Genomic DNA, 23,180 nt, shown 5'->3' on the forward strand with positions numbered 1-23,180 from the left:
TGGGGCAGCAGGAGAGGAGAAGTAGAAGGATAAGGGAGCTCTTGTGTCCTTGTGGGCCTGTTCTTCCTGAAGATCTTTAGGGGGCCATCTAAAACCAGATTCATTCCTTGGACCCACGTTCTTCTGGCCCTGTGACCTGAATTGGCCCTGTGACCGTGGGGTCCAGACCTGTGGACTTTGACCCGTGGCATACAGTCCAAAGGGAGAGGATGACAATTGATTTGGCAGTATTCATCTTCCAGACTAAAAGGTCATGCCACAAAATACAGTCCCCCATGTCTACTGCCACACCCATAGCCGTACGATGTTTGCCCTTTGCTGGTTGAGTCAGCCTTTTCTTCCAGCAGTGGGACACTTGTGCTCGGGCCCGAGTCGATGCAACATATCCTAAATTTTTTGTGGCGGGTACGGGGGGAAACCTGTCTTGCCAGATGAAATCTATGGAAACAGCTTGATTTCTACCGTGATTGACAGCTGCAACTGCTCGGATTCCAGTGATATCGAACTGAGTGACGACTGGGCTGCTAAGAAGTCTCCCAAAATCACTAGAGCTAGCAAATCACCCAAACTCCCCAGGTAATTTCATCTTGGGGGGCGGGTCTGGGAGAGGAGGGGGACGGAGTGTATTGCTTTTCCCTGCCTATGCTCACATTGAGTGTGTGTGTGTTATGCTCACGCTTCTGTGCTACCTAATTGTGTCTCTGACATTGTGTCTGTTTATTGTTGTATCGTACTCTCCCAAGCGCTTAATACAGTGCTCACAGTAAGCGCTCAACGATTCAGTCGACTGACTGACCGACTGTCGTCGACACCCCTGTAATTAAATTAAGGAGGAGGGTCAGAGACTTTTCATCCGAATGTCTGCCGGTAGCAGTTCAGCTTTCTAGATGGAGGCTTTGCTCCCTGAAAGGAAAAGCTACTCAGTAGGCTACCTATCAAGCCGTTGAAACTCATCTCGATGGTGAGCATGGATAATAATAATGTAGTTATGTTCCCCTGACTCTTTCTCCCTCTCACTCTCCCGGATGCCTCGTCCAATTGAAAACAAAGCTGCAGCATGCTGAGTGTCCAGTTTGAAGGAAATGCCTCGAAGTCTGCAATTGAAAGCACTAAGCAAAGAACAAAGAAAAAAGGGGCCTACTGGCTTCTCTGAAATGTTTTCTTAAATGCTGGAAAAAGCCTAGCTGCTAGGAAACTAATTCCCCTCTACACTTAATGTAACAGTGTCAAACGAAATTGTAGAAGAAATGTAAGAGATTTCTTCAGCTTCAGTGGAGGCTTCTATGACTCAGTCAAGAAAGTCCTTTCATTCATTCAGTTCATTCCTTAGTATTTATTGAGCACTTACTGTGTGCAGAGCCCTGTACTTAGCAGTTGGAACTGTACACTACAACAACAAACAACCTATTCCCTGCCCACAATGAGTGTACAGTCTAGAACAGATACATTCCCCCCGCCCCCCCGCAATTGGCCCTTTATAAGTTCCCATGGTGGCATCTTCCCAACAGAATCCTAAAGACCATATTCTCCAAATGTGTAAAAATATTGGACAGAGAGCAAATTGCAAAATGATTTTGAAACAGTATCCTGTCTATCGTCACCCCCCGTACTGTAAGCTCCTCATCGAGACTTAAGCTTCTTTTGGGTAGGGAGCGTATCTACCAACTCTATCAAATCCTCTCGACTGTAAACTCATTGTGGGCAGGGAATGTGTCTGTTTATTGTAGTATTGTACTCTCCCAAGAGTTTAGTACAGTGTTGTGCACACAGGAAGCGCTCACTAAATATGGACTGACTGATTGCTCTCCCAAATACAGTATAGTACAGTGCTCTGCACAGAGTAAGTGCGCAACAAATAAGATGAATTATTCTTCATAATATCTTCTTTGAGGAAATCAGCTGCTCAAAATTATATGTATAGATAATATGTTCCTGTGCCTGGTTCTTCATATATACATATACATATATATATATTGAATAAACTCAGGCACAGGTACATGCAAGATTGACAATTCACTATGATTTCAGTCAATCAGTAGAATTTCTTGAGCTGTTTCTGTGTGAAGAGCACTCTACTGAGGCCCCAGGAGAGTACATTTGAGTTGCTAGTAGATGATCCCTGCCTTCAAGGAGCTTACAGTCGAGTGGGGGAGACACAAAAATAATTTACAATTAGGGGGAAGAAGGAAGATAGTTATTTAGGTGAGTGAGCGTTTGAGTAAGAGGGGTGAATACAGGTGATTATGAGTGCATTAGTGCACGATTGGCGTGGAGTGCTGGGTAGAGGGATAAAAATCACCAGGAGAGGAGAAATGCATCAGTAACAGCCTCCTGGCAGAGATGAAATTTCAGTGGGCTTCGAAGATAGGGAGAGGGATTTCTCAGCAGGGGAAAGACTGTGAGCAAGGGGTCAGAATAACCCTTGTTTGGGGACACATCAGTGTCATTCTGTGTCAAAATAAAAAACACTTGCATAAAGGAACTCTGGGCAGTGACAAAGTTGTTGGCCTTTCTGGTTTTGGAGTAAATGAGTACTATTCTATGCATGTGCCTTTCCCACACTCCAATTACTCTACCCCAATCTAAGTTTTTGGAATTCCCAAGTAGTTCACATCCCCATAGAGCCATGCCTTGAGATAATTTTAAAAACGGACCCATAATCTCAATGAGATAACCGTAACATATTTTAACCTGTATCCATTAGTAGTTGGGATACCCACTGACCTATACAGATGGACAGGGCAGTGATCTCCTCCTCATACATTTTATAAAGAATTATAGATGCCACACATTTTGACAGAATTCAGTCACACTTCTTGCGTCATCCTCAAAGTCAAAACGGGTCACGGAGCCACCAAAATACTTCGTTGAAATAAGGAAATTGGTCATTCAGACCTGTCTGGTACAGTGGCCACAGGTGAGAAAAATTGTGACTCAGAAAAAAAAGTCAGGCTGGAAGAAATGTCCAAGTGGCCGTGGGTTTCGATGGAAGGACAAATGGTCTGCCCGACCACTGAAGACGTCACCAGATGCACAACCTAGGGACGTGAGGCAAAGTGAAAGGGAGAAGATGGGGCTCTGGCTGCTGGTGATCACCTCTCCTCATTGCCCCAGAATGCCCCTTCCGGGACGGTTTCTTTTAGCAGAGCCAAACTCCGACCCGTTCCTGCTTACTTTCAGCCCATTACTCACAGAGAAGAGAGAGACCCAGAAAGACCATTTGTAGGTCAGAGAGCATTAGCTGCTAGGCAGTATGTACCTTTTAACTGATTTTATTTATGTATGCTTGATGGCCCACTCCCTTGTTTTTTGTGCAGAATCAACATTGAAGCCCGCAAGTCTCCAAAGCTATCTCGAGCCGCTCAGGAGATATCCAGGTCACCGCGGTTACCGATAAGGAAACCTTCAATTGGCTCACCAAGCCTAACTCGCAGAGAGTTTCCATTGGAAGATATCACTCAGGTACCGTTTTGATCCTGGGTTCCAAAAGGGTCACCCGATAGACTTATGTTTATTAATGGGTCAGTTCTGCACGTCTTCTTTCAAAGGCTGTAGGACTTACCCTTTCATGGTTGTTCTCAGCTTTTGGTTTCCAGTCTTTTTATCTATATGAGAGCAGCACAGAAATCAATCAATGGCAGTTATTGAACGCTTAATGTGTGAAGAGCACTGTACGATTTACAATTAGAAGGAAGGCAGGTAGTTATTTAGATGAAGTGAGTGCTTGAGTAAGAGAGGTGTTTGCAAAAGTTGGGAGAGGATGTCATTTTGGTAATTTTCCCTCTCCACAAGGAGCTGAGAGTCTAGGGTCAGGACCTTAAAATCTAGAGGGGATATAGTTAGCCCCAGGGTTCTGAAAAGTAAAATGCTTTGTGACAAAGATGGTGCAGTAATATCAGTCTTGAATCAATTTGTTGTTCAGCTGGGTGAGTCAGAAATTCCACAGCCTGTTAATAGCACTATGCCTGTGCTGTCTTTGCCACTAGATGGCTTGGTCCTTTTAAAGTTTTTAGAGAAAAAAGGACAGAAGGTGAGAACAGTAAAGTTAACAAACACTCTACCCTTTCTCTCAATTCAGAATGTAAACATTTTCAGTTTATTTTATTTTATTGTGTTTGTTTTTTAAATCATATTTGTTAAGCACTTACTATGTTCCAGGCACTACAATGGGGTGATATGAGCTAATCAGATTGGACATAGCCCCTGTCCCACATGGGGCACACAGTCTTAATTCCCATTTTACAGGTGAGGGAACTGAGGCACAGAGAAGTGAAGTGACTTGCCCAAGATCACATAGCAGACAAGCTGTGGAGCTGGGATTAGAACCCAGGTCCTTCTGACTCCAAGGCCCATACTCTATCCATTAGGCAATGCTGCTTCTCATGTACACTAAAGCAGTGTGCCTCGAAACCAACTATATCATAGTCAGTACTAACCCAGCACTTGGGCTTTTAATAGCACTGTCTCTACTATCTGCCACTAGACAGCTTTGTTCTTTTAAACTACTGTGAGGAAAAAGGACAGAAGGCTAGAAAAATAAAGTTAAAAAGCTCCCCACTTTTTCCCTCAATTCAGAATGTCAAGAATGTCTGTTTACATTGGTAAACAGACTATGCCTCAAAACCCTCCATATCGCAGTCAGTACTAGCCCCATGCTTAGTACGGAGCCTGGCACATAGTAAGCTCCCAACAAATACCAGTAAAAATAAAAATGAACAAACATGCTCTGTGAGTCCTTTTTTTTAAAAAAAACAAAAAAAACAGAGTCATCATTTATTCTGGTGTAAAAAAAAAATGTTTTTTTGAAGAGGATTGAGACTTTTTTTTGTCTTCCTTGCAGCACAACTACCTTGCTCAGGTCACGTCTAATATCTGGGGAACCAAATTTAAGATTGTTGGATTGGCCACCTTCCTGCCAACTAACCTTGGTGCAGGTAAAACTCCTTCTGTTTTCTGCTTGCAGATCCCTCCCTTGGTACAACCCAAAATCAAGAATACCTTCTGGACTACTCTGGGAGGGAGCACAGTGCACCAAAAATGGGTAACGGGGATGTCTCTGTTGAGATGACCTCTGGTAACACTAACTTCTTAACCTATTCCCATTTTAATCAGTCAGTTGTATTTATTAATAATAATAGTAATGATAGTAGTGATGATAACTGTGGGATTTGTTAGGTGCTTACTATGTGCTAGGCACTGTACTAAGCGCTGGGGTTGATACAAGGTAATTGGATTGGTCACAGTCCCTGTCCCACATAGGACTCACAGTCTGAACCCGCATTTTATAGATGAGGTAGCTGAAGCACAGAGAAGTGAAGTGACTTGCCCAAGGCCACAAAGCAGACTAGTGACGGAGCCAGGATTAAAACCTAGGTCCTTCTGACTCCCAGGCCTGTGCTCTATCCATTGAGACGCATTGCTATGCGCAGAGCACTGTACTGTGTTCTATTTAGAGCTCCATTTTCAAAACTCAACCCCCATTTGGACTATCTGGCTCTGCCACTTGTCTCCTATGTGACTTTGAGGAAGTCACTTCACTTCTCTGAGCCTCAGTTACCTCATCTGTAAAATGGAGATGAGCCACATGTGGGACAGGTACTGTCTCCAACCTGACTGATTTGTATCTACCCCAGTGCTTAGTATAATGCCTGGCACACGGTAAGCGCTTCCCAAATACCATAAACAAACTGTACTAAGAGCTAGACTGTAACCTCACTGTGGGTAAAAGATGCCTCTGCTCTATTGCTATATTGTATTCTCCCAAGTGTTTAGTACGGTGCTGTGCACACAGTAAGTGCTCGATAAATTCGATCGACTGATGTAAACAGAAAAGGATTACGTTTAAACCGATTCACTTTTCGATATCGAATTTCTTATCTTTTTTAAACATTAGAGAGTCCAGCATTTGGGTAGAGCCCTCGCATCTGGGTGGTTAAACCTGGAGGCCAAAAGCCCTCTTTCCTGAGGAGTTGTCAAAAAGAGTTCTTTCTTAGTAGTAATCCTTTCAGGGAAAATGGTATCATTTCTATCAGCAGCAGTTAATGGGCTCCTTGAGAACTTTCAGTAGAAATGAAAAAGGAACTTACCATCTAATGGGGATCAGACAACCGTAATTTAACAAATATTCAGTGGGTAAAAGAGAAGAGCCTGCTTGTTCAGGTGATGGACAGGATTGTTTCTTAGGCTTCCCGACACTCATGTATCGAGCTTGATCAGATATATAATAGGTTTCCTGTGACCTTCGGCTGGGAGTACTATCTTGGTTGGCTTTTTGGCCCTGATTCCGGAATTTACTTCTCAAATCTGAAAACTGTCAGGAAATTCCTGAATCAATGCCAAAAAGCCAACCAAGATAGTACTCCCAAACGAAGGTCACAGGAAACCTGAGAAGTAGTGTGGCCTGGTGGAAAGAGCATGGGCCTGGGAGTCGGAAAGATCTGGGTTTCAATCCTGGTTCCACTGCTTGTCTGCTATTTAACCTTGGGCAAGTCACTTAACTCTTCTGTGTCTCAGTTACCTCATCTGTGAAATAGGGATTAAGCCTGTGAGCCCCACATGGGACATGGACTGTGTCCAATCTAATTATCTTATTTCTCCCCCAGTGCTTAGTATAGTGCCTTGCATATAGTTAGCACTTAAAAAAATACCATTTTAAAAAAAGTCATTTAACTTCTCTGTGCCTGAGTTACCTCATCTGTAAAATGGGGATTAGGACTGTGAGCCTCAAGTGGGACATGTACTTTGCCCAACTTGATTTGCTCATATCTGCCATTGTTTTTACGAGATGTTCTTCCCCTTGACTCTATTTATTGCCATTGCTCTTGTCTGTCCGTCTCCCCCGATTAGACTGTAAGCCCGTCAAATGGCAGGGACTGTCTCTATCTGTTGCCGACTTGTTCATTCCAAGCGCTTAGTACAGTGCTCTGCACATAGTAAGCACTCAATAAATACTATTGAATGAATGAATGAATGAATATCCTAGTGCTTAGTACAGTGCCTGGCACATAGTAAGTGCTTAGCAAATACCATTAAAAACATTGACTTGACAATAAATGGCCTTTTCTAGTGTTTAGTTTCCAGTGCAGGTCTTTTTCAAACTATCAAATCCAACTTTCCTCTGAAAGTGGTCCATGATATCCTTTGAGTTTGGCTGAATAAGGTAGGTTGAATTAAACCAGACCTGTTTCACAAGACAGATCTTGGCAGACCCCAGGGAAAACCATGGACCCAGAAGAAAACATCCCAGGGCTTCTGACTATCCAGAGGCAACCTGGGACCCACCCACTGTCCACTGCCCACTAGCTGCATTGCTTTCAAAAAGGATCAAGTGGTTACAAGTACAGGATTGAGGGAAAATAATAATGAGAATTGTGGATTTTGTTTAGTATTTACTGGGAACCAAGCCCTGTAATAAGCGCAGGGGTAGATATAAGATAATCAGGTCCCACATAGGGCTGACAGTCTGAATGGAAGAGTAAACAAATATTGAATCCCCATTTTGCACATGAGGGAATGGAGGCCCAGAGAAGTGAAGTGACTTTCCCAAGGTCACTCAGGAGGGATGTGGTGGTGCTGGGATTAATAATAATCATAACAATAATAATTGTGGTATTTGTTAAGCAATTAATATGTGCCAGGCACTGTACTAAGCCCTGGAGTGAATACTGGCAAAAATGAGGTTGGTACACAGTCCCTGTCCTGCGTGGGACTCACAGTCTCAATCCCCATTTTACAGATGAGGGAAGTGAGGCACAGAGAAGTTAAGTAACTTGCCCAAGGTCTCGCAGCAGACAAGGTCCTCTGACTCCCTGTCCCATGATCTTTCCATTAGGCCACGCTGCTTCTACCTGTAGTCATGTTTTTGTGCAGTCATCCAATACTCCAAGAATATGAAACTGCTTAAAGTCCAGCCTAGCCAACATTTCCTCAATTCTCATGCACACTGCTGACATCTGTCATCCCTGATAAAGTTGCCTTGAGCCAATTATTTCTGCAATGTGATTTGCAAGCCTAGGGCCTGTGAAAGGATTGTTGCTGAACGGATGGCAGAATTAGATGCTGCAAAACAAATGATTTGAGAAGATCTGATTTTATCAAGTTTCTCCATCTACAGTGTTCAAATGCAGTTAAGGCATCGCGTGAATGTTTGGATTTATTCTGCCCCCTGGTAAAAGGACGCAGCTGGACTCAGGACCAGCTGGATTTAGACGGCTGCTACTAAAGGCCTGAAACAGGAACCTTGGTTCCCTGAGTGGGGTGGACTTCTCAAGCTGGGGAGTGGCCCTTGGTGCGGTAAGAACTCCTCCAGAGTCCCCCCCCCCCCCCTTGATACACCCCGCTTCACTGCTTTTTTCTCTCTATTCCTTCTCTCCTCCAGTCATCTACAAAACAAGCCTACTGCACCTTCAGCCAAGACAGATGACCATTTATCTCCCAGAAGTACGGAAAATTTCCATGGACTATATTAACTTGCCCGTCTTCAACCCCAATGTTTTCAGTGAAGATGAAGATGATTTACCAGGTAAGTCTGACTGCAGCTCTTTGATTCTGCTGCCGTTTTTTTTTTCCTTTGGGGCTTTGTCATTAAACACAGATTCCACCGTTTTGTACTCAAAAATGTTGGGAAGTGCTGTGAAACCTGTTAGGAATACAACCCCCTTCACCTCCCCTCAGCTAAGCCCCCGCTCCTCCCCCTCTCCCTTCCCCTACCCTCAGCACTGTGCTCATTTGTATGTATTTTTATTACCCTATTTATTTTGTTAATGAAGTGTACATCCTCTTCTATTTATAGTGATTATGTTGTCTTGTTTTTGTCCATCTGTCTCCCCTGATTAGACTGTAAGCCCGTCATTGGGCAGTGATTGTCTCTGTTGCCAAATTGTAAATTCTGAGCGCTTAGTGCAGAGCTCTGCACATAGTAAGCTCTCAATAAATTCTCTTGAATGGGATGGGTATGCGTATTGAACACGTGTGAGGATCCAGAAGTACTTCAGATTTGGGAAGAGCAAGGAACCCACACGTGCACAAGTGCTTTGAGTGTGTAGGCATCTGGCAGAATCGTCATCACCAGTGGTGTTTTTTTGGGCACAGACTGTGTACAAAGAGCACTGTCCTAAGCACTTGGGAGAGCACAATAATACAAGAGAGTGTGTAGACATCCCCTGCCCTCCAAGAGCTTATGGTCTAGATGGCATCTGCCACTTCGGGACTGGGAGAGAAGCTGAAGGAATGGATTTCCCATAAGGCCCATGTGGGTCAGGAATTGTGCCCAATCTGATTATTTTGAGTCTATTCCAGCACTTGGCATATAATTAGTACTTAACAAATACCACAAGCATATAGTAAGCTCTTAAGAAATATCATTATCATTATTATTATTATTATTAAAGTGGGGATTTATTACCTGTCCTCCCTTCTAAATATTATGTAAGCAGAAACTGTGTCTGACCAGATTTTCTTGTATCTAACCCACTGCTTGTCACACAATAAGCATTTAACCAATACCACAGCTGAATACCACACTAATGCAGAAAGAGCATGTTGCCTCAATATCGAGGAACATGGCCTGGTGGAAGGAGCCTGGGCCTGGGAGTCAGAGGACCTGGGTTCTCATTCCAGCTCTGCCATTTGTCTGCTGTGTGACGTGGGGCAAGTCACTTACCTTTTCTGTGCCTCAATTTCCTCATCTGTAAAATGGGACTTAAGATTATGAGCTTTATGTGGGACATGGAACTGTGTCCAGCCTGATTATCTTGTATCTACTCCAGCACTTAGAGCAGTGGTATTGACAAATACCATTAAAAGTAAAACAAAAAAAGCCCATAGCTAAAGAACTCACTGCACGTTTATTGTGTATGATGTTGTTGGATGTAATTATATGTCATATATAGTAGCAGGTGCCCATAATATTGGGCACGTTAGGATTTTTCTCCCCTCCCCTTCATTTTCCTTCCTTTGCCATTTTCTTCTGCCCACTCTTTTTCTCCTCCCCTAATCTTGCCAACTCTCTTCACCACTTAATCTGCCTGTCCTCTTCTCCCCTTCTTGTCTTTTCTTATTTTGCCACTTGTCCCTTTTCTCCCAGTCTCTTCACTCTCTTCAGGATCCACCTTCTCCCATCACTTCACATCTCTCTCCCTATCCTCTTTCTCTCACCATTTTTTGCCCATCTCTTTCCCTTATCCCTCTGTCCTGTTCCTGCCTTTCTACTTTCCCAGTTTGCCTAGTTCTCAACTCTTTTCTCTCAGTCTTCTGTAACCCATCTTTTTTTTAAAATGGTGTTTGTTAAGCACCTACTACATGCTAGGCACTGTATTAAGCCCTGGGATAGGTACAAGATAATCAGATTGAACACAGTCCATGTCCCACTTGGGAGTCACAGTCTTAACTCCGATTTTATAGATGAGGTAACTCAGGAGCAGAGAAGTGAAGTGACTGACCTAAGTTCACACAGCAGACACTTGGCAGAGAGGGATTTGAACCCAGATCCTATGACTCCCGGGCCTTTGCTCTTTCCGATAAGCCATGCTGCTTTACTTCCTACTTCCCTCACCCCACCCAAGTTGGGAAATGAAACCCGAAGCCCCAGATTCCTGCCAGCATCTGTCTTCGGGATAACTAAGGCCCCTAACGGCCTGAATGGCAGGGCTTCTGGGCAAAGAAAAGTTACCTTGGGTCTGTTTTCTGGCCATGGCCTCACTGCATTATCCACCCCAACCTCACAGACTTCTATTCAGGCAGCTCCACACCTTCCTCTCCCTTCCGCTTCTTCGTTCCCATTACGCCTGCAATGGAAAGAGTATGAAACGGAAGAGTAATTCTTATGGAGACGTTAGCACGCATGTGTGCATTTTCTCATGTTGAGACATTATTGAAATGTATTAGATTGGTTTTTGGAGTACATGGATATGTAGTACAAATAGGTGCATGTGCCATTTATGTTGGTTTGGGAACCCTCTAGCGGACAGAACACACTGCACTGCTATTTCAGGAACTAGGGTTGAGAATCGGTCTGGTCCTGCATCCGCTGATAGAATGGGACAGAAAGAGTTGCCTCTAATTTTTCCAATGTTCAAATTGTTATTGTAACTAGGGAATGTGTTCCCCAGCTCTTGTCAATTTTTCCAACTGAGGGTTCCTTCCCAAATATTTCTTACCAGAGTGGCACATAGTGATTGCCTAACTAGGGATAGGAAAATTTAGGATCAACTTTCAAGTGGATAGCTAGAGAAAATGAACTAGAAAAGAAAATCCCCTTTTTTCCCCCAATGGTATTAAGCTGATATTATGTGTCAGGCACTGTACTAAGCACTGGGGTAGATACAAGATAATCAGGTTGGATTATCAGGGTTTGGGCCCCACAGCCTTTGCCTTGCGTCTTTGGACCCAAACCCTTTTAGTTCCAGTTTAGGCCCCACAGCCTTAGTCCTGCAGGTTTGGCCCCAAACTCTCCTGTTTCCAGTTTGGGCCCCCTAGAGTCTGCCTTGCAGTTTTGGCCCAGAACCCTTTACATTCAGGTTTGGGCCCCACAGCCTTTGCCTTCTAAGTTTGGCACCCAACAGTTTTTGTTCCAGTTTGGTCCTCCCAGAGTTTGCCTTGCAGGTTTGTCCCCAAACACTTTTTGTTTCAGTTTGGGTCCCGCAGCCTTTGCTTTGCAGGTCTGGCCCCAAACCATTTTGGTTCCAGTTTGGACACCCTGGAGTTTGTCTTGCAGGTTTTGCCCCGAACGCTTTTGGTTCCAGTTTGGGACCCCTAGAGTTTGCCTTGCAGGTTTGTCCCTCAACACTTTTGGTACCAGTTTGCCCACCCCCAGAATTGGCCTTGCAGGTTTGGCCCAAACCCCTTGGTTCCAGTTTGGGCCCCCTAGAGTTTGCCTTGCAATTTTGGCCCGAACCTTTTTCATTCAGGTTTCGGCCCCGCAGCCTTTGCCTTGCGGGTTTGGCCCACATGTCCCACATAGGGCTCACAGTTCTAATCCCCATATTGCAGATGAGGTAACTGAGGCACAGAGAAGTCAGTCAGTCAATCATATTTATTGAGCTCTTACTGAGTGCAGAGCACTGTACTAAAAGCATGGGAGAGTACACTAACAATAAACAGACATGTTCCCTGGCCACAATGAGTTTACAGTCTAGAGAAGTGATGTGAGTTGCCCCAGGTCACCCAGCAGAGCAGAGTTGTAGAGCTGGGATTAGAACCTAGGACCTCTGTCTCCCAGGCCCATCTTCTTTCCACTAGGCCACGCTGCTTCCTTTGCAAATAGTTTCTCAAACAGTGCAAGAAGAAGCACAGTTGGGTAGCAGCAAAGCCTAGTGGATGGAGCATGGGCTTGGGAGCCAGAGGATCTGGGTTCTAATCCCAGTTCTACCACTTGCTTGCTATGTGATCTTGAGTAAGTCACTTAACTTTTCTGTGCCTCATTTGCCTCAACTGCAAAATGGGGATTTAATATATGTTCTCCCTCCTCCTCGAGGCCCATTTGGGGCAGAGACTGTATCCAGCCTGATTAATTTTTATCTAGCCCAGCATTTAGAATGGTGCTTGTATTATGGTATTTGTTAAGCGCTTACTATGTTCCAGGCACTGTACTAAGCACTGAGGTAGATTCAAGATAATCAGGTTGGACACAGTCCCTGTCCCACATGGGGCTCATGGTCTCAATCCACATTTTACAGATGAGGTAACTGAGGCACAGAGAAGTGAAGTGACTTTCCCAAGGCCTCACAGCAGACAAGTGGAGGAGCCAGGATTAGAACCCAGGTCCTCTGGCTCATAATAAGTGCTTATAAATACCATAAAAAGTAATTAAAAGATAGAGCTGCCTTGAAATTTGGCCATTGCCCCTTAAGACTTCTTCATTCATTCTTGGGAAAAATCATCCAGCTTTGATCAAAATGATAGTCTCTGAGTGGCAAAATCACTTGAAAAATTTAAATGCATCCATTGAATCAGAGGATCTGAGTTCTAATCCGAGCTCTACCACTTGTCTGCTGTGTGACTTTGGGGGAGTCACTTAACTTCTCTGTTACCTCATCTGTGAAATGGGGAATAAAGCTGTAAACCCCATGTGGGACATGGACTGTGTCCAACCTGATTATCTGATATGTATCCCCAGCACTTAGAACAGTGCCTGGTATATAGTAAGCACTTAACAAATACTAAATAACAAAAACGAAGGACTCTGGAGATGGTACAAGTAATCGTTTTGTGTGTGAGATGCGTGCACTTCAGACCTATTTGTGGAGGCTTGATTCCAGGCAGAACCACCACCTGGTGTGCAGTAGGGCAGAAAGGCAGAAGGGCACTAGGGGAATTGTGAGATTGTAGTACTGAGGTGGGCTTAACCTCTACCTTTTCCTTTGACGTGGCCAAAGGACTTTTGTTCATTCTTCCTTGTGGGAGGCCTTGGGAATAGCTGAGTGGCAGATCTATTTTTCTGGCACGAGCCAATCAAAATCTGTCTCACTGTGGGCCCAAACCTCATACTAACCATGAAACTGAGACAAAGCCCCAGTTACTGATAACACAACTGCCTAAGCGAGGTTGCTCTCCTATGAATCAATGCCTTATTATGGCAGGAGAGGTGCCTTATGCTGAAGAAGCTTAGAGCTGTGCCATATAAGGCTGGCTACCCATAATGGAAAGGTCAAAGCATCAAAGCTGTGTTACCTGTGCTGGGCAATAGTGACATGGGAAAGAGTCAGAGCCGGATGGTCAAGTGATCAAAACGTTGATCATAGACAACTGCAAAGACTCAAACTTTTACTGAGCTGAAGAAGGCAATGATAAACCATTTCTGTATCTTTTACCAAGAATACTCTAGGGAAGCAGCGTGGCTCAATGGAAAGAGCCCAGGCTTGGGAGTCAGAGGTCATGCGTTCAAATCCCGGATCTGCCACTTATCTATCAGCTGTGTGACTGTGGGCAAGTCACTTAACTTCTCTGTGCCTCAATTACCTCATCTGGAAAATGGGGATTAAGGCTGTGAGCCTCTCATGGGACAACCTGATTACCCTCTGTCTACCCCAGAGCTTAGAACAGTGCCCTGCACATAGTAAATGCTTAAAAAATACCAACATTATTATTATTATTATATATATATCAGAATGACTTCATGACAGAAGATAAGATGTTCATTCATTCATTCAGTTGTATTTATTGAGCTCGTACTGTGCACAGAGTATTGTACTAAGTGCTTGGAAAGTACAATACAGCAATAAAGAGAGACAATCCCTGCCCACAACGGGCTAAGGAATCACTATGGGTCAAACGACTAGACATCATTTGAAGAAGAAGTAAGGCTGAAGGATTATTGACTTTGCACCGATATTTTCAGTTCCATTCACGTAGACTGCAATGGAACTACTTTCTAGCATCTTCGTATAGTCTTTCTTCCCACGAAGTGGTAGTTGACTTCTGACAAATGCCCAAGTTATCTAAAAATGCATTGAGACAGTGGTTTCGATGAGAAATAGGGGGTTGGGGAAAGGTGATTTGGAAACAGTTGAAATGGTACGTGATTTCTGTTACATCCAGTGAAATTCGAGAGGTTTATGAAAGACAAAAAGGCCTTAAATAGCTCATTTTACTTCAGGTTTCAACTTTATAAAGCTTGGATCATTGCACATCAATTGCTTCTCTGACATTTCTGTGACACTTAATCAGTGGGCACTAGCAGTCAGGCACCACTTTGCACTGTTTGAAATCCATTTCTCAACAAACATTGAATTTAAACACTTGCATTTGATTCCATCTGAAATGCTAATGAAGAAATGGTAACAAATTTTTCACACTTCTGCCCCAAGTAGCTAGCCGAGCCCCATAAACCAATTCACAGCCAGTTTGCAGTTGCTTTGTGATAACTATATTTCCATGTAGTGGGTCCAAATCATGTAATGAAACCCGAGTGGTAGTAGAAATAACCACCTAAGTAATCACAGAATTTCTACATACGTGCATCTCTCCATACACCCGCGCATGCTCATATATGAACTTACTTGGATGGAGATGTAGGAAATTAGAGAGGTTCAAATTCACATTAAAAAATTAAATCAGAACTCAAGAGTCTAGACTGTAAGCTCGCTGTGGGCAGAGATGTAGGAAATTAGGTTCAAATTCACATTAAAAAATTAAATCAGAACTCAAGAGTCTAGACTGTAAGCTCGCTGTGGTCAGGGAACGTGTCTATCAACTCTGTTATATTGTACTCTGTCAAGCACTTAATACGGTGCTCTGTGCATGGTAAGCGCTCGTGTTTTTTTAAATGGTATCTGTTAAGCACTTATTGTGTGCCAGGCCCTGTACTGAGCACTGCGGTAGATACAAGATAATAGGATTGGATACAGTCCCTGAATTACCTGTTAATCCATTGTTCTCCTCTGCCTTTTCTTCTAACAAGTAGGGAAAGTCTGTGGCTGCTAATGATATTAGCTGTACTCTCAGTAGTGATGTTAAGGGAACAAATTGGCATCCGCAAGAAATAACTATATTGCCTGCTAAGGCACATAAAAATTTCCCCCATTTGCTTTAATAATGGTGGTATCAGTTAAGCGCTTGCTGTGTTCCAAGTACTATACTAAGCGCTGGCATAGATACAAGATAATGGGGTTGGATATCTTGAGGTTCACAATCTAGGAGGGAGTAGGATTTAATCTCCTTTTTAGAGATGAGGAAATTGAGGCACAGAGAAGGTAAGTGACTTGCCCAAGGCCACACATCAGACATGTGGTGGAGCCGGGATTTGAACCCGGGGCTTGTGACTCCCAGGCCTGTGTTCTTTCCACTAAGCCATGCTGCTTCTCTTTGTTGCTTGACTGAGTAAAATATATGGGGAATTATAATAATGATAATGGTATCTGTTACACTTCTTCTCTAGCACCCAAATGAAAGGCTTTGGCTTCTGCCAGAGGCCGTTTTGGAATAAGGCAAGCAGTAACTGATCTGATATGGTAACTTGTTTGTTTTTATTGATATCCAATAATTGAGGTTAAGGTGATTTGATTGGGCTTTAAGGGTACAAGTCACTATCTGATTATTTCAGTCTTTTCCCTGTACTTTTTTTTAAAGCAAAGGAGGAACCACAGAATTCAATGAGGAGAAATTAGAGCAATAAATATCTATTTTCATCACCCTATTATCCAGTAGGTTACTGCCCCAAATCTGAAACAACTGTGGTTTTCACCTTTCCCCCTGCTGCCCCCGCCCCCCCGCCAAAAAAAAATCCCCTTGCTCTTGGAAAGAGAAATGCAAATCAGCAAGTCTTGTTCTACCAAAGAGGCACATAGACAAAGAATGTGGGATGTAAACCCGACTCCATACCTAAATACAAAATTGGCTTAATCTCAGAGAGGTGGCGTTTAATGAGAATCAGTCACCGGGCTTGCAGCAATGTGTCTTTAATGTCAGGTTCCCTCTCTTGCTGGACCACTGGGATGTGATTGTCTTTTCACTCTAATTTGGTTGTGTTAAATGACTTGTTCACGTGTCCTAAGTTTCCTTAACCTCCCCTGACCCCACTCTCCCTGCAGTTTGTCTTGAAGTACTTTGGAGACTTTGGACTTTACGGACCGATGACTGATACCCCTTCCATTTTGTGAACAGGGCAAACCAAAGCAAAGAGAGACAGATTGGAAGGCCGAGTAGGCCAAGATAGAGACCCAGCTGGGGCTCTGAACTTTGACTTCAGGTAGCCTGACCCTATCTTCCAGTTTAGCCAGGTCAGTCCTAGGGTCTTATAGACAACTGAAGAAAAATCTATACAGGTTCCGGAGATGGGGCAGCTCTGACTAAGCTGGGCTCTTTCCTTCAATCCTCCAGCTTCTCTAGCTTATAAGTAGTTCAGACTTCAATCAGTGATATTTATTGAGTGCTTACTATGTGCAGAGCACTGTACTAAGCATTTGGGAAAGTACAGTACAGCAGACTTAACTGACACATTCGTCTCCCCCAGTGACCTAACAGTCTAAAGGGGGAGATGGACGTTAACATAAATAATTTAAAATTATGTATGTAAATGCTATGGGGTTGAGGGTGGGGCGAATACCAAGTGCCCAAAGGTCAAAGATCCAAGTGCATAGACAATGCAGAAGGGAGAGCGAACTGGGGGGAAAAGGGCATAATTGGAGAAGGCCTCTTGGAGGAGACATGACCTTACTAATGCTTTGAAGGTGGAGAGAGTGGTGATCTGGTGGATATGGAGGAGGAGGGAGTTCCACGCCAGGGGGAGGATGTGGGAATGGGTTCAGATAGATGAGATTGGGACACAGTGAGTGAATTGATGCTAGAGGAGCAGAATGTGTGGGCTGGGCTGTAGTAAGAGATGAGTGAGATGAGGTAGGATGGGGAGAGCTGATTGAATGAACTGAATGAATTGAAGGCTTTAAAACCAAAGGTAGGGAGTTTTTGTTGGATGTAGAGGCGGTGGGCAACCATCAGAGGTTTTTGAGGAGTGCGGAGACATGGACTGAACTTTTTTTTTAGAACAGTGATCCGGGCAGCGGAGCGAAGTATGGACTGGAATGCGGGGAGACAGGAGACCAGCTGGTTAGCGAGGAGGCAGATGCAATAGGCAAGGCAGGATAGGGTGAGTGCTTGGATCAGCTTGATAGCAATTTGGATGGAGAGGAAAGGGCAGATTTTAGCAGCGTTGGCCCTCTGCGGACCTCTACCTGAAGAAGGAAGATGTCCCGATCCGGACCGGAGCATGTTCAGTATCTATTAGCTTTAGCGTTTGTGACATTCTGGGACATGTGGTAAAACTGCCTGCAAATACTTTGAACCATCCCCCATAGACTTCCCCCTTTCTCCTCATCACCATGGGGGGAAGAGAAAGGTCTACAAACTCAGGTCCTGGTGTCTGCTCTGTGACCTTGGGAAAGTCACTTCACTTTCTGGGCCTCAGTTACCTCATCTGTAAAATGGGGATTAAGAGTGGGAGCCCCATGTGGGACAGGGACTGCATCCAACCCGATTAACTTGTATCCAATACAGTGCTTACAAGAGTGTTTGGCACACAGTAAGTGCTTAGGAAGTAACATCATTATTATCATTACGTTTGGGTTTTCATCAAAAATGATATCCTACTTTTCAACTCCAGTCTGTCCACTCTAGGAGAGAACATGAGATCATTTCCTTTTTGCAAGCCTCTAAGAGAGTTTTTATTGTTTGGATGGTTATTCCCTCGAACAGTCCCCACGCCCTTCAATGTTTCCCAGACAGTCCCCCTTGCCTTCAGGGCTCACGAGAAGATTTTAGCCCTAGGTGTGTGTTCGGATGGTTCCTTTTTCCGTTCGGGTTTCACTTCCCCGTTTTTACGCGGCCTCCTGTTTTTTTCCAATGTCGCCCCCGCAGTGACCGGAGCGTCCGGAGTTCCCGAGAACAACCCACCCTGTACCGTGAACATCCCCATCGCGCCCATCCACAGCTCGGCCCAGGCCATGTCCCCGACTCAGAGCATAGGGCTGGTGCAGTCCTTGCTGGCCCATCAGAACGTTCAGTTGGACGTCCTGACCAACCAGACGACGGCCGGCGGGGCGGCGGACCACGCGGGCGACGGCACCGTCCCGTACCCGGCCCCCGGCCGCTACTCCAACCCTGGACAGGTGATTTTTGGAGGAGTAGAAGTGGGGCGCGTTCTCCAGGCGCCCCCTCCGCTGTCTCTGCCGCCCCAGGGACCGATGCAGCTGTCTACCGTGGACCACGGAGACCGAGAGCACGAGCACCTGCAGAAGGCCCCCAAGGCTCCGCGTCCGCCACAGCTGGCGGCCGAGGGGGACGCCGTGGTCTTCGGCGCCACCCAAGAGCTCCCGCTGACCAAGATGAACCCACCCCCACCCTACCCGGGCACGATCCCGGCGGCTCCCACCACGGCGGCCCCACCCCCGCCGTTGCCCCCTCTGCCGCCCCCGCCCCCGCCTCCGCTGGACCTCTGCCTGAAGAAGGGGGACTTCTCGCTATATCCGTCCCCCAGGCACTACCAGACGCCGCTCGGCTACGAGAGGATCACGACCTTCGACAGCAGTGGCAACGTGGAGGAGGTGTGCCGGCCCCGGATGCGGATGCTGTGTGCCCAGAACACGTACCCCCTGGGGGGCCCCGGCAGCTCGGCCACCCTGAGGCTCACCGCCACCGAGAAGAAAATCCCGCAGCCCTGCTCCAGTGCCACGCTCAACCGGCTGACGGTGCCCCGCTACTCCATCCCCACCGGGGACCCTCCCCCATACCCGGAGTTGGCCGGTCAGCCGGGCCAGGGGCGGGGGGCGGTCCAGAGGCCGGACAGCGTCCTGGTCCACGCCACACTGCGGAGGAACGGCCGGGAGGCGGCCCTGAAGATGGCCCAGGTGGCCGACGGCCAGCGGGCCACGCTGCAACTGCCGCCCAAGCCGAAGAACGGGGTGGGCCCGGCCCAATATCAGCCCCCCAGGGCCCCCACGGCCTTGTACACCTGCAGCCAGTGCAGCGGGGGCGGCGGGAGCGGGGCCGGCGCAAGCAGCGGCCTGGCCTGCGGCGGCGGCCCACGGCCAGATCTGAGCTCCCAGCACGGCTCCGTGGTGCCGCACTCCATCAGCGCCTCCCCGCTGGCCTCCCAGTCATCGTACAACCTGCTGAGCGCCCCCGACGGCGCCCGGGACCGGACGGACTACGTCAACTCCGCCTTCACAGAGGACGAGGCCTTCTCGCCGCACCGTCAGGCCGAGAAGCCCCTCAGGCACCCGGCGGCGGGCGAGGCGGTGGCCGGGGCCAAGCGGCCCCCACCCTACCAGTGGGACCCCGTGGGAGGGGAGGAGATATGGGTCCCTCAGGAAAGGACAGGGCAGGGCGGGGTGGCCAACCCCCTGAAGCCACCGCCCCCGCCCCTGCCGCCTCTTCTGCTGGGCCAGGCCCAGCACCTGGACGTGGCCCGCGGGCCCTTCGTCTCCTCCAAGCCCCCGGCCAGCCCCACCGCCACTTTCCAGGCGGGCTACGGGCTGGGCCTCCCTTACCCGGGCGGCTATGGGAACCCCGCTCCGCACGGGCCCCCGACCCCCTGCTCGCCGAAAGAAGCCCTGGTGCCGCCCCAGTTTGCCCAGCAGGACCCCGCCGGACCGTTCCAGCCGGGGTACCCTTCCAACCTGGCCTATTGCCCCCTGCCCCCCACGTACCCCGGGAGCGGCCCCTGCTCGAGTTTACAGCTGCCACCCCTCGCCTTGCACCCCTGGAATGCCTACGGCACCTGTCCGCCGCCCGTGCCGGCTGGCCAGGGCCCGCTGCCCCCGAGGCCCCACCAGGGCGGGGAGAAGCCGGCCGCCCCGCCGCCCCCGCCCCCGCCGGCCGACCCCCCGGGCCACGGGGGCCCCGAAGTGGTGGTGGAGACCGCGGACGCCTTCCAGGAGGTCCTGTCTCTGAGCGAGAGCCCCGCGCCCCAGCGGACCGACAGGTTCGGGAAGAAGAGCCGGAAGCACCTGGATAGCCGGGCGGCGGAGGAAGGGAGCGTGCAGGCCGTCACCGAGGGCAAGGGTAAGAAGGAGGCCAGGACGCTGAGCGACTTCAACTCGCTCATCGCCAGCCCTCGCCTCGGGAGGGAGAAGAAGAAAGCCAAGAGCCAGAAGGACCAGCTGAAGGCCAAGAAGCTGAACAAGACCAATGAGTTCCAGGACAGCTCGGAGAGCGAGCCGGAGCTGTTCATCAGCGGGGACGAGCTGATGAACCAGAGCCAGGGCAGCAAGAAGGGCTGGAAGACCAAGAGGAACCTGAGGACGGCCAGCGAGCTGGACGAGTTCAAATGCCGCAAGGCTAACGAGAAGGAGGACGGCAGGCTGGGGAGTCAGGGGTTCGTGTACGTCATGGCCAACAAGCAGCCTCTGTGGAATGAGGCCACGCAGGTGTACCAGCTGGACTTCGGAGGGCGGGTGACCCAGGAGTCGGCCAAAAACTTCCAGATTGAGTTGGAAGGGCGACAGGTGAGATTCGTTTGCAAGACCGTCGGCCGCCTGTGTGGGAAAGCCCGTTGGGTTGGCCCGGGATGGAGCCGAGGAGTAGCACGGACAGTGGAACGAGCGTGGGCCTGAGTTCTCCTCCCCGCTCTTCCTCTCATCGTGTGTGTCTGTGTATGCGTGTGTGTGTGAGAGAGAGAGGAAGAGAGATAAACTGCAGGCAAGTCGCTTCACCGCTGTGGACCTCAGTTACCTCTTCTGGAAAATGGGGATTAAATCCTATTTCTTCCTGTGTAGACTGTGAGCCCCATGTGGGACAGGGCCTGGGTCCAACATGATTGGCTTGTAGCTACCCCAGTGCTTAGAACAGTGCCTGGCACTGTGGTAAATGTTTAACAAGTATGATAAATAGTATTAATCATTATTATTATCTGTTTGGAGCTTTCAAACACGAACGTGAGGGCCTGAGGACCTAAAGACGATGGGGAATCAGGGTGTCCAGTACAATGTACCACTCCTAGTCCTTTATCAGCAGTGAAGCCGATTCAGCTGAGCCACATAGTTGCTCTGCCTTCAGAGCACAGGCTTTAGTTCAAGCAATCGATCAGTGGTATCTATTGAGGGCCTACCTTGTGCGGAGCACTTGGGAGAGTACTCTTTCATTGCTTTGCCTTTTGATCATTTGTAATTCCAATAACTGGTAAAGTCTTTGGCAGAAACAAGTCTTAGGGGTTTTGGTAATTCTGGGAGCTGAAAAAGTAATAAAACGAGCTTCGTAAGGGAAACGCCAGTGTTGTGGCCAAAATCCCAGCCTCTCCAAAACCCTTTGGCCTCTGACCTCCTCTCCAAAACCCGTTGGCCTCTGACCTTCCTGCTACACAGGAACCGATCTTCAACTTGACAGTGTCTTTCAGGAAAATGGGCTGATTGGGAAGGAAAGTTTGGTTAGGTATGGAGGTGGGGCTTTGTGTCCAGCACTTAGAACAGTACTTGGCACATACAAATACCAGAATTATCATTATGATTTCACACAAGGTCACAAGCCAGTGGAATCAATTAACCAAATTTATTGGGTGCTTATTCTACACAGAGCACTGTACTGAGCACTTATGAGAGTATACTACAATAGAGTTGGTAGACACTTTCCCTGCCCACAACAAGCTTACGATCTACAGGAGGTTACAGACGTTAATATAAAAAAATTACAGCTATCTACAAAAGTGCTGTGGGACTGAGGGAGAGGTGACTAAAGGGTGGAAATCTAAGTGCAAGGGAGATACAGAAAGGAGTGGGAGAAGAGGAAATGAGGGCTTAGTCAAGGAAGGCCTCTTGGAGTGGAATGGAATGTAGGCGACCCCCCGATACCCATAATTTAGGCCTTAAAAATGGCAAAATCTTTTGTTTGTTTTTTTGGGGGGCTGTCAATTCAACTTTCCTGGACTTCTTCCTTGCAAACTGGTTGAATGTGGCATGGTTGCCTCTCCTGCTTGTGGGAAGTTGCCTTCGTAGCATCAGGGAGAGAGCAGAAGCAATAGCTCTGGAATAGAGTCCGCATCAGAATGAAAAATTGGGAAGGGGAGACCCTGTCAGCAAGAAGGAAAATCAGCCCAAACCTCACCCGACCCTGGAACTAAGCTTTTTTCAGTTTCCAGAATTCTTAGTGACCTTTGTTTCTCTTGTTAAACATTTGATTTTGCCACATTCTTTATGAAGTGCCAAGCAGGGAGGGAAATGCCAGTTTGCAGTGAATGAGGTACTTCTGTCCAGATTTCAAGACTTTTGGGCCCGAGGAGGCAGGCCAGAAGACTAGGGTGAGCCTCTGATACACCATGTAATTTTCTGGCAGTCGTTTTACTCCGATATTTGCCATTTTGTCGAGTTTAATGACAGATCTAGGGAGCCAAATTCCTACATTTCTCCCATTGAGGAAACAGTACAAAATAGCATTTACTGATGGTGATGATGATATGTTAAGCCCTTACTCTATGTCAAGCACCATTCAAAGTGCTGGGGTAGATACCAGATAATCAGGTTGGACACAGCCCCTGTCCCATCTATAAGGTGCCCAAAGGACCCAGAAGAGAGAGGAAGTCGGGGAAGGAGAGCTTAATTAGGGAAGGCCTCTTGGAGGAGATGTGGTGAACAGAGTTGTATGCGGTGTTCCAGGAGCTGCATGGTGTAGTGGATAGAGCACGGGCCTGGCAGTAAAAAGTCATGGGTTCTAATCCTGTTTCTGCCACTTGTCTGCTGTGTGGCCTTGGGCAAGTCTGT

General features: G+C 47.2%; 1 protein-coding gene across 3 annotated transcripts in view; it reads left to right on the top strand.

Annotated features, from left to right (window-relative positions):
- The window catches only part of TULP4 (TUB like protein 4), a 265,857-nt gene that overhangs the window by 238,903 nt on the left and 3,774 nt on the right, over positions 1-23,180 (top strand). For all 3 annotated transcript variants that reach the window (XM_029052677.2, XM_029052661.2, XM_029052668.2), the window contains 5 exons: positions 432-576; positions 3,318-3,462; positions 4,841-4,934; positions 8,378-8,521; positions 18,349-20,936. In XM_029052677.2, coding sequence (XP_028908510.1) covers positions 432-576; positions 3,318-3,462; positions 4,841-4,934; positions 8,378-8,521; positions 18,349-20,936 — 3,116 coding nt within the window. The remainder of the gene's footprint in view (positions 1-431; positions 577-3,317; positions 3,463-4,840; positions 4,935-8,377; positions 8,522-18,348; positions 20,937-23,180) is intronic.

The sequence above is a fragment of the Ornithorhynchus anatinus genome, chromosome 2 (genome assembly GCF_004115215.2).
Source record: "Ornithorhynchus anatinus isolate Pmale09 chromosome 2, mOrnAna1.pri.v4, whole genome shotgun sequence".
Classification (NCBI taxonomy): domain Eukaryota; kingdom Metazoa; phylum Chordata; class Mammalia; order Monotremata; family Ornithorhynchidae; genus Ornithorhynchus; species Ornithorhynchus anatinus.